This window comes from Neofelis nebulosa, chromosome 1, assembly GCF_028018385.1.
Source record: "Neofelis nebulosa isolate mNeoNeb1 chromosome 1, mNeoNeb1.pri, whole genome shotgun sequence".
In the NCBI taxonomy this organism is placed as follows: domain Eukaryota; kingdom Metazoa; phylum Chordata; class Mammalia; order Carnivora; family Felidae; genus Neofelis; species Neofelis nebulosa.
This window is the reverse complement of record NC_080782.1, coordinates 30,332,611-30,344,841: the sequence shown is the minus strand read 5'-3', so window position 1 is coordinate 30,344,841 and position 12,231 is coordinate 30,332,611. Positions and strand designations below refer to the sequence as shown.

Here is a 12,231-nt window from a genome sequence, read left to right as displayed (position 1 = left end):
AATCTATGCCATTGAAAATTCAAGTAACAAAGCTATAAAGTCCCAAAACAGTGAATTGAGGCTCCAAAACTGGATCTTTCTGAGATGTGACCAGACTTTCTTAAGAGACTAAAATTATCCAATGAGCACCACCCACCTTAAGTAACAATTTGCCTGCCTTTCTCTCCAAGAGGCAATAAAGCCCAGCCCTTCACTGCATGCTTGTGGCCAGACTATCCGGAAACTGGCCCACCCACCTGCTCAACTAGAGTTCCTCAGGAGAGGATAACTACTCCAAACTACTTGTCCCTAGTGAAGCATCTAATTTTTTAATTTAAAATTTTAATTTTTTAACACTAGAAAGGATCTTATTTATTTTTTATTTTTTTTTAATTTTTAAAATGTTTTTATTTATTTTTGAGACAGAGAGACAGCATGAGCAGGGGAGGGGCAGAGAGGGAGACACAGAATCTGAAACAGGCTCCAGGCTCTGAGCTGTCAGCACAGAGCCCGACATGGGGCTCGAACTCAGAGTGTGAGATCGTGACCTGAGCTGAAGTAGGACACTTAACCGACTGAGCCACCCAGGAGCCCCATCACCAGAAAGGATTTTCTAATCAGAGAGGTTCTTGCCATCACCTGATGCTTCATTAAAGCAAAGGATAAAGATAAAAGGGGGATTAAGACATTTTATAGGAAAAAAATTTTTCTTCCTCATTGTTAACTGAGGACAAAAACCAAAACCAAACAGAATTCAGTAGTCTATAACTCCCTGACAGAGGGTATCATTTCATGCACTTTGACCCAATGTGGAACCAAGCACACTGTAAGCACTGTAAAAATGCTCTGTATCTTCCCTCAACCAAAATGAATTAATCTACTACCCAACACTTAATTTTATACTTCCAAGCACCTCATTTTATTGTTCTCTACCTTCAGTTATCAACTATGGACAGCCATTTCTGCAAAAGCCCCTCCAAATGTACGCAATTTTTGTCTAGATTAGCAGCAAACTATCCAAAACCTCCATGTCCCATCTGGGCTGATTCACACAAACTGCAGAATCAAAAGAATGTAATTCAGCAGCTGAAAATCTCAGAGCCAATCATTATAGCAACCACTTAACTTGAAGAAATGAAACTTAAGATAAAATATAAAAGAAATAAAGGGGTGCTTGGGTGGTGCAGATGGTTAAGTGCCCAACTCTTGATCTCCATGATCTCAAGTCTGTGAGTTCAAGCCCTGCATCAGGCTCTGCACTGATGGCGTGGAGGCTGCTTGGGATTCTGTCTCTCCTTCTGACCCTTCCCCACTTGTGCTCTCTGTTTCTCTCTCAAAATAAATAAACTTAAAAAAAAGTAAAAGAAATAAAATTACCAGAAATAATAGCTAAAATAAATGTTCTCTAATCATGATACTCTTTTTACCCACGGGACTTAAATCTTGCTAAATGTTTTTGTTATTCTACTTTAAAATAATTCATTACCCTACAAATTTCACATAAATTTACATTGAATTTAATTTTTTTTAATGTTTATTTATTTTTGAGAGAGAGAGAGCACAAACAAGGGAGGGGCAGAAAGAGAGAGAGAGAAGAGACACAGAGGATCCAAAGTGGGCTCCGTGCTGACAGCAGTGAATCCTGATGTGGGGCTCAAACTCAGGAACGATGAGATCATGACCTGAGCCAAAGTCGGATGCTCAACTGACTGAGTCACTCAGGTGCCTGTAATTTTAAATATTTATTGCCAAAATACCAGGAAGTAAAGAATAAGAACATTTTAACTACATTTATGATGTATCTTCATTAAATATTTAGGGATATAACCATTATGTACCCAGCTCTGTTAGGCACTGCAAAAATGAAGAACAAAGTTCTTATCCTTAATACGTGAACAATATTAAGATAAAATCTATAGTATTTTTTAAAGTGTCATGGAAACAAAGCCATTATATCCAAACAGGTTTTTAAAGAACACCTAGTGGGGTGCCTGGGTGGCTCAGTTGTCTGAGCATCCGACTTCAGCTCAGGTCATGATCTCACAGTTCGTGGGTTCGAGCCCCGCATCGGGGCTAACAGCTCAGAGCCTGGAGCCTGCTTCAGATTCTGTGTCTCCCTCTCTCTCTGCCCCTCCCCTGCTCACACTCTGTCTCTCCCTCTCTCTCAAAAATAAATAAACATTAAAAAAAAAAAAAAAGAACACCTAACAAAAGTAAAATATGAGGCCTTAAATGATGAGGTAGTATTCAACCAGGTAGAGAGACCATTTCAAGTACACCGGAGGGGGGAAAAAAAAAAAAACCTTTAAGCTTTTCTAATTTCTAAAATGTACGGGACAGATTTTCTTTTCAGGATCATTGAATCATCCATTGAAATCATTTTCAAATTCTTTCATGTTTTTTTTCATTTTTTCCAGTTACATAACTGAGAAAGTTCATAAATCCATCTAAAACATAGGCACAACCAAAATAAGCATTTGAATAAAAAAAAATTGGGGGGGGGGGCGCCTAGGTGGCTCAGTCGGTTGAGCATCCAATTCTTGATTTCAGCTCAGGCCCTGATCCCAGGGTCGTGGGATCAAGCCCTGCATCAGGCTCCTTGCTAAATGTGGAGCCTGCTTAAAATTCTCTCTCCCTCCCTGTGCCCCTGTCCCCAGCTCACAATCTCTCTCCCTCTCTAAAAAAATAAATAAATAAATAGGGGCGCCTGGGTGGCGCCGTCGGTTAAGCGTCCAACTTCAGCCAGGTCACGATCTCGCAGTCCCTGAGTTCGAGCCCCGCGTCAGGCTCTGGGCTGATGGCTCGGAGCCTGGAGCCTGTTTCCGATTCTGTGTCGCCCTCTCTCTCTGCCCCTCCCCCGTTCATGCTCTGTCTCTCTCTGTCCCAAAAATAAATAAAAAACGTTGAAAAAAAAAATTTTTTTTAATAAAAAATAAAAAATAAATAAATAAATTTTTAAAAAGAAATCTTTCCTCCCCACTTATGTCCTCATAGTATTACAGTCCTAAAAAAGGACCTTTTATATGACTTAAACTTAGAGCTTTCAAAAAATTTAAAAACTTAAAAAAAAAAAATTTGCACCACTACTATTTCCTGACATTTTAAATAATGCATACTTTATTGAGGTTTTATAGTAATTCATCCTTTCTACTAGGGCATTTACCAACCAAAACAGTTCATATTCATATACACAAACTCGCTATTAAAAGGGACCAAAGTTTTTATTCTCCTCAAGTTTCATGTCAATGCTCACAGACTCCAGTCCAAGCACAAGATAAATTATGCCCATATCAGTTTTTGAACTTTCAAGAAAAATAAGTCAAACTTTGGATTCATGTGTTTAGATCAGGGTAAAAACAGCAGTCTGAGGATATAATACTATATCCAAGTCCAACAATACTAAATCAAGGAAGTTCAATACATTTAATTCATCCACAAACATCACAGAAGAACTTGGTCCTGAGATAACGTTTCAAATTTTAAAAATGTAGTAACTCTTCACTACAAGTCCTCTCAGGTGCTAAACGCATATGTGCTTTTACTAAGAAAAACTCTAGCAATTAAAAGTGATATTTTTAGGGTGCCTGGGTGGCTCAGTCTGTTAAGCATCTAACTGCAGCTCAGTTATGATCTCATGATTCGTGGGTTCCAGTCCTGCACTGAGCTCCACGCTGACAACTCAGAGAATGGAGCCTGCTTTGGATTCTGGGTCTCCCTCTCTCTACCCCTCCCCTACTTGTGTTTTCTAAATAAATAAATACATACATACATACATACATACATACATACATACATACATACATACATAAATACATAAATACATAAATAAAGAATAAACAAATAATAAAAAATAAAAGTGACATTTTTCAAGTACTTAACTGTTTAAAAAGTACTATGCCCGGGGTACCTGGGCGGCTCAGTCAGTTAAGCGTCTGACTCTTGATTTAGGCTCAGGTCACCATCTCAGAGTTTGTGAGATCGCGCTTCATGTGGGGCTCTGTGCTGACAGCACACAGCCTGCTTGGGATTCTCTCTCTCCCTCTCTCTGTATCTCCCTCCCTAGCATGCATGTGCTCACTCTCTCTCTCTCTCTCAAAATAAACTTAATAAATAAATAAATAAATAAATAAATAAATAGTCCTATGCTCAACATCTTAATCCTTTCAAGAACCCTCTAAGGAAGACCTTATTATCACTTCCACCTAACAAAGAAATTAAGGCTCTAAATTTGAAAACTCATCCAACATTATCTCTAACCTGATGTGTGGCTGACCCTCAAACCTAGGTCCTCCAACTCCAAATCCCAAGCTCTGTATCCATACAAAGGATTTTAAAACATTCTCCAAAGAAGCAAAGTTTTTCAAAAGACAGTATTACAGTTCCAAATTCAATTTAACCTTCTCAAGTATATATTGAGAACTTATCTTGCAAGGCATGGTATAGGGAACTATAGAACTTATTCAGGTGAATACGACAATCTCTGTGCCAAATGTTTCGTTATCACATGCTGAAAGAGGTAAATACAAGAATGCTATAACAGTATAAGCATTCACTAAAATGTTTAAAAATCAAACGGTTAAAGCATTTGTAAATAGGCCTCAAATACAAAATGTCTTTGTATCTTGTCTGATGATACCAAATTATTTAATATTTTTAAGTATGCTAAGGTAAGAGGATCGGGGGGCACCAGGATGGCTCAGTTGGTTGAGCATCCAACTTTGGCTCAGGTCATGATCTCACAGTTCACAAGTTTGAGCCCTGCATCAGGCTGGCTGCTGTCAGCACAGAGCCCACTTCAGATCCTTTATCCCCCTCTGTCTCTGCCCCTCCGCAACTTGTGCTGTCGCTCAAAAATAAACATTTTTTTCAAGGATCTGTATCTCTTAAAAACATATACTAAAATATTTACAGGTGAAATAATGTCTCAGATTTGTGCCAAAATAATCTGAGAGGGGAAGTAAATGGAAATAACACCAGCCATGAATTATTATAGTACTTAAATCCGTGTGATAAGAGTTCATTACCATACTTTTGTGTATTGTGTGTGAGATTTCACATAATGACAGTTTTTTTAATAGTATATGTACATAGTGGGCCTCTCATCACACACACACACACAAAAAAACAACTTATTCTTCCAAAGACCAAAAAAAATCACATGAAGCTCACTTTCCAAATATTAGGTATTACTGCTATATATCATTTTAAACCAAAAAGGACAACTGGGAGAACAACAGTCACTTAACTTTGTCTAAAAGTCCTATCTCTGATTTCTAGCCCGTTTTACTCTATCAGGATACATCTATTCCTTCTCCAATGTAACAACGATCTGATTCAGATCCAAAGAAAGCAGTAGAGAAGTCAGTCTACTTGGAAGACCCCAAGGCGCTTTCCAGAATTGCCAACCACCTGGTATCAAACCAGACAGTCTGGAAATTAAGGCCTTCGTTACATGTGTGATATAATTCATTAATGCAGGGGTTCAACAGCAGCAGCCACATTCACTGTATGTCTCAATTTTCTAAACTGAGTCAACACTCAGTGGTGTACACAGCTCTGAGTGCCACCTCTCGCCCAGCCTTCCAAATACTGGTTCCGCTGTAAGCAGGAAAAGAAAAAAATGAAATGAAAATCAGATAAAGGTGAAAGGAGAGGTAATAAAGAAACTGCTATTCTGATTCTTACAAATTAATTTAGAATCCTTGCTTGTTCATAGCACACACTTCAAAAAGATTTTAGCATCCAGGCTTTCTTATCCTACTTAGATGCAACTTTTTACGTTAAAAAAAATAATAACCTCTGCTTCCAAAGGAACGAACACATGTGGTCTTCTAACAATTTTGAAAATTTTTTTTTCTTTTTTTTTAGAAAGAAAGCGCACGGGAGCGGAGCCGAGGGAGAGAGAGAGAGAATCTTAAGCAGACTCCACACTCAGCACGTAGCCAGACAGAGGGCTGGATCCCACAACCCTGGATCATGACCTGAGTCCAAATCAAGAGTCTTGGATACTCAACCGACTGAGCCACCCAGGCACCCCTTTCTCAGTCTTCTATAACTGTCGATGTACTTGTTTAAATCGTTTACAGGATTTAAACCAATAGAAAAGGACATAACTGTACTTCTTACCCAGTGTTTTCCGACTTCTCTCCACAGCCGTTCTTCGTGTTTGTTCAAACATTGCTTCCAAATCAAATGTTCGAGCTTTTTTTCCTAAACAGAAATAAGTAGCAGACTGTGATCTTCTTGCACTAAGCTGGGCAAACTTTAGGTACTCAATAAATACTTATAACCATTTAGTCTGTTTCATTTATAACATGGCTACAAGATAAGTATCTAAGAAGAACGAGTTTATTTCAGGGAATTTTTATTGACAGTCTCATCATTAACCAGCCAACTTTCCCATCCTCCTCTAATCCCCTGGACTCTACCCCTTAAACCTAACACTGCTGTCATAGGCAGAATGGAGAATGTTCACACCCTAATCTCGGAAATCTGTGAATATGTTATATTACACAGCAAAAGGGACTTTGTAGATGTAATTAAGGTTATGGACTTTAAAGTAGATTATCCTGGTTTAAAACAGAAGATTGTCTTAATCTAAATCACAGAAGCCCTTGCAAGCAAAGATGCAGAACAGATACAGCAGAAGTCAGGGAGATATAGTGTGAGAAGGACTGGAAACACTACTTCATTTTAAGATCAAGGCAGCAAGATGACAAGTAATTCAGGTACCTTAAGGAGCTAAGAGACTCCCACCTGACAGCCACTAAGGAAACTGGGGCCTCAACCCTAAAACCACAGGAAATCAAATTCTCACAACAACCTGAATGAGTTTGGAAGTAATATATTTGTTTTCGTCGTGTTTTTTTATAGTAATGTCTACTCCATGTTAATAAGAATATGGTAAAAATGTCATTCTTACGTGATACTGACTTTTGTATAAATTGAAACAAACTTTCTGAAGGGCATTATGACAAAAATGTATCAGTTTTAAAAGACATATACCCAAATTTTTGGTTACTTTTTAATATTTATATTTTTTATTATAGTCCATTCTTTAGAAAACTACCCTATGAAAATACACAAAAATTCCTTTTACAAGACATGAAAGTTATTTATAAAAATATTAACTTTAGTGTTACTGAAAAAAATTAGAATTAGAAACTATGTAGGAGAAAGTTTAAAATATTACAAATTATACACATATTAAATGGACTACTATTCAGCCATTTTGGAAGAGCATTTTATAACATGGGAAAATCCTTAAGAGTATTAAGAATTAAATAAAGCATATAATTAAGAGTAATATAAACCTGTACACACATATGATCCTAAGTTTCTTGATAAATACACAACAGGAAAAACTGGAAAACAAAGTTCTAAGTCTTGATTTCTAGATCACGAGATTATTAATGGCTTTACTTTCTTCTTTCTCATCTTTTGTGTTCTTCAGATTTCCTGCTATTAATATATGTTACTTTTGACATCAGAGAAGAAGCTAAAGAACTGAAAGTAAGTACTGTAATAATACATAAGTATGCAGTATTTTTGCAAAAACAACTACCTAGAAGTAAAAATGTGGCATAAGACATTACCATAATAGATGGGTAAATGAACACTAACAAGAGACCTGGACACATTAGCCTGATATCTGTTCTGTCCAAAACCCAAAAGAAATGGAAAAACAATTTACGTCGCCTTCTTACAGACAGTAATGTTTTCAACAGATGACTACATCTCTGTTTGAAATGTTTTTCTTTATCTCATAACAAGGCTCCACAGAGAGATTGAAGTAACGATGCCGGGGAAGAAAAGCTTGAATCAAAAAGGATTTAATAACCGTTATAATATCACTTAACGGCTCACCTGTTACCAGAAAGGCCATCTCGTTACAGACCACGGTCAATGGTTAGCTCTCAGTCTCTGGACACAAAAAGACAACTCCCTCCACCAACCAACACCGCCCACCACGTGGGTCACAAAGCTACCTTTCTCTCTTACAAGGCTTTCCACTCGTGTCACCTGAGCTGGTCCCAACAGACAGGCAAGAATTGGAAAATGGATGGAGAATACCCAGAAATTGCAAGGTATACACACTAGAGTTAAAGTAACTAGGACTTGGCACAGCGGAGGGTGCGGAACAGAGGTGACAGCTGGGCCTCCCCTCTCAACCTGCGGTTCTTAAAACCTGTGCAAAAGGAGACGGAGCTAAGCGTAAGGCAGTCACTTACCGAACCCGGTGAAGCCCATGGTGACCGCCAGCTGCGGATCCGGTCCCGACGCGTCTGAGCCTGTCACTGGGGCAAGAGGAGAAGGAGGAGACCTCGTTAGTGCGGCGACGCCGGCACCCGCTGGCCCTACCCACCCTGCCTAGGATCGCCCCACGGAACCCACCTTCACTGGGCCCCGGGCGTTCCATGGCCGGCCGCCTGCCGCAGAACTAGCCACAGCCACAGAACAAGCAGCTGCGAAAGACTCCCGGCAAAACCTGCAGGAACTATCGCCTTTCAGGTACTGCGCCGCCGCCGGGGCCAAGAGCGTCACCTTCCGCGAAGGGATCGCGGCCCCCGGAGCTGCGCCGCCCTAGCGGGCTGGCGGGGCATAAGCACTGCAGAGACTACCTGCTAACTCCGCCCAGTGGCTGGGAACACCCCCCAGTTTTGTCAACACCCTTTCTTTTCTTTTTTTTTTTTTTTTTGTATTTTGTAGATTTTATTCAATGACTATATATTATTGGTATACTAAGCATATAGAAAAGATAGAGAAAGAATGAGTCCACAGGTCTTTCAAGGAACAAGTAAACCTGTGGAAGCCCTCAGAATTTATTTCTCAATCTTGGCTGCATATCAGTATGCAAAACACCTGGAGAGGTGTTTTGTTTTGTTTCATATTTTTTATTCAAGTATAGTGGACACACAAAGTTACACTAGTTTCAGACATACAGCATAGTGATTCAACTAATCTGTATATTATGCCCACAAGTGTAGCTACCATCTGTCACCATACAACACTATTACAACACCATTGATTAGATTCCCTTTGCTGTGCCTCTTGTCTCCATGACCTATTCGTTCATTCCATAAGTGGAAGCCTCTGTTTCACACTCCCTTTCCCCTCTTTTGCCCAACCACCTTCCCTCTGACAACCATCAGTTTGTTCATTGCATTTATGGGTCTGTTTCTGCATTTTGCTCATGTGTTTGTTCATTTCTTAGATTCTACATATGAGTAAAATCATATGGTGTTTGTCTTTCTTTGTCTTATTTCCCTTAGTATAATACCCTCTAGGTCCATCCATATTGTCGCAAATGGCAAGATCTCATACTATTTTTGTGAACATCCTTTATTTTTCAAGGTGCATTTACTGCCAAGATGACACAATCCTCACAGAACTCTAAAGAAAAGCCAATATACTCGCTTTCTTTGTGTTTTGTCCTCTATGAGGAAACCCTCACAACTCTCCACATTTTCGGTATATTTTAAGAAAAAAAGGTGTATTTACTACATGACCGACAAGCACATGGAAGCCAAAAAGACTTGAGTTGCTATAAGAGTTGCCAAAAAATGCTCTAAGTCTCATATTCTTAGCCCAAGCCTCCCTCTGTTAGGCATGATTGGTTATAGAGTTTCCCAGCTCACAGCAAGCATTCCCAAAGCACTTGATTCACATACTTACTATATTTTCACTTCATATTGGTTTTAATTTCTTCACAACACAACTCCTTATCTGAAGTTCAAACTAATGGTATATTATTTAACTATATACTTCTGAATTCTAGCAAAACCATGTATAGTCCTCACAAGTGTTGCTGAACAAAAATATTTTCATAGAATTTCTCATTGGCCCCACTATTACCTTAGTCTCCTATTTCAAATTATGCTTTAGCTGTACCCACTAAATGATAATTATCAAGTCTAATATCATTTCCATTGCTCTTAAAATAAAATGCAAAATTACCAACATGTCCCCCAAAGCTTTTTGAACCTCATTGTTTCTATTTTCCACTGTACCTGTCTTCTCTAAACAGCTTCAGAACATCATGACCTGAAAACTCTGACTCTTCACCAATCCCTATACCCTTCATTGAATTCTACTTATTCTGCAAACTCAAATTAAACTTCAGTGCTCTTCTAAGCATTTACAGGCCTTTATAGACCTCCAAGTAAATTAGACCCCTCTAACTATCATGTAATCTAGTACTCTTCTTTAATAGCATGATGACTAGATGGTCACTCAGTTTTTAGCAAATAAATGAAAAAAAAATGTGGTGCCTTGGTGGCTCAGTTGGTTAAGCATCTGACTCTTGGTCTCAGCTCAGGTCATGATCTCCCAGTTTGTAAGTTAGAACCCTGTGTTGGGCGTTGCCCTAGCACCACAGCACCTGCTTAGGATTCTGTTTCCCTCTCTCTCTGCCCTCCCCCGCTTGCTCTCTATCTCTCTTTCAAAATAAATAAAAATAAACTTAAAAAATGTTTAATGAGGGGCGCCTGGGTGGCGCAGTCGGTTAAGCGTCCGACTTCAGCCAGGTCACGATCTCGCGGTCCGTGAGTTCGAGCCCCGCGTCAGGCTCTGGGCTGATGGCTCGGAGCCTGGAGCCTGTTTCCAATTCTGTGTCTCCCTCTCTCTCTGCCCCTCCCCCGTTCATGCTCTGTCTCTCTCTGTCCCAAAAATAAATAAAAAACGTTGAAAAAAAAAATGTTTAATGAAAGAAAAAATGAATGAATAAGAGAAAAAAAGTAGTTGTGAAGACAAAAGCTACTCCTCTTTTATGCAGGATGTTTTATAGCTTGGGACAACAACGTTTGGTTTAATCCTAAGAGATTACTCAACCTCTAAAGTCAAAAGCCAATGTGAACTCCAATCAATATGGCCAGTTGATTATGCCTTTAACAAAGTGATATTAATGCCACTGTCTCTTCTCTGAGCACAAATAAGCAGGCCTTAGGTCGTAAAATAGAACTTTATGAATACAACTCATTAAGAAAACCATTGCCCAAGCTTATAACTAGCTATTTCAGCTCCTTGGTAGTCAAGGATTTATAGATGAGAACTTGAGAAAATATGTAATTTTTTTCTTTTTATTAAGACTTTAATTTTTTTTTTTTTTTTTTTTTTACGTTTATTTATTTTTGAAACAGAGAGAGACAGAGCATGAACGGGGGAGGGTCACAGGGAGAGGGAGACACAGAATCTGAAACAGGCCCCAGGCTCTGAGCTGTCAGCACAGAGCCCGACGCGGGGCTCGAACCCACGGACCGTGAGATCATGACCTGAGCCGAAGTCGGACACTTAACCGACCGAGCCACCCAGGCGCCCCAAGACTTTAATTTTTTAGAGCAGTTTAAGGTCCACAAAATAAAATCGAAGGGAAGTTACAGAGATTTCCCATAAGTCCCCTTGCCCTTACACATGCATAGCTTTCCCCATTATCAATATCCCCCACCTGGTTGTACACATTTTATAGTTGATGAACCTACACTAACACATCATGATCACCACAGTCCATAGTTTACATAGGGTTCACTCATGGTGCTGTACATTCTATGGTTTATGACAAATGTATAATGATGTGTAATCATCATTATGGTATCAACATTATGCTTTGCTTATTCAACCCTCCTCTCCCTCCTCCAACCTCTACCAACCACTGGCGTTTTTACTGTCTCCATAATTTTACCTTTTCTAGAATGACATATACTTGGAATCGTACAGTATATAGCTTTTTTTCAGATTGGCTTCTCTCACTTAGTAATATATATTTAAGTTTCCTCCATATCTTTTCATGACTTAATAACTCATTTCTTTTGAGCACTGTTTAATATTCCATTGTCTGGATATACTACCATTTATTTATCCTATTTCACCTACTGAAGGACATCTTGGTTGCCTCTAAGTTTTGGTAATTATGAATAAAGCTGCTATAAATATCATGTGCAGGTTTTGTGTGGACAGTTTTCAATTTCTTTAGGTAAATAGCAAGGACCGGGATTTCTGAGTAATATAGTAAAAATATGTTTAGTTTTGTAAGAAACTGCCAAACTGTCTTCCAAAGTGGCTGTGCCACTTTACATTTTCACTAGCAATGAATGAGAGGTCCTATTCTGCCACATCTTCACCAGCATTTGGTATGTCAGTGTTTAAAGATGTTGGCCCCTCTAATAGGTACCTAGTGGTATCTTATTGTTTTGATTTGCATTTTCTGGATGACATGATGTGGAGCATCTTTTTATATGCTTAATTGCTATCTGTATA

At 39.0% G+C, this 12,231-nt stretch overlaps 1 protein-coding gene across 1 annotated transcript in view; it reads right to left on the bottom strand.

Moving 5' to 3' along the window:
- The window catches only part of WDR70 (WD repeat domain 70), a 299,325-nt gene extending 290,811 nt beyond the window's left edge, over window positions 1-8,514 (bottom strand). Inside the window, exons 1-3 of the mRNA XM_058717827.1 lie at window positions 8,374-8,514; window positions 8,211-8,276; window positions 6,106-6,189 (exon numbers count right to left, since the gene is read on the bottom strand). Of these exons, the coding sequence (XP_058573810.1) occupies window positions 6,106-6,189; window positions 8,211-8,276; window positions 8,374-8,398 (175 nt within the window). The 5' untranslated portion in view covers window positions 8,399-8,514. The remainder of the gene's footprint in view (window positions 1-6,105; window positions 6,190-8,210; window positions 8,277-8,373) is intronic.
- Between the last annotated feature and the right edge of the window lie 3,717 nt (window positions 8,515-12,231).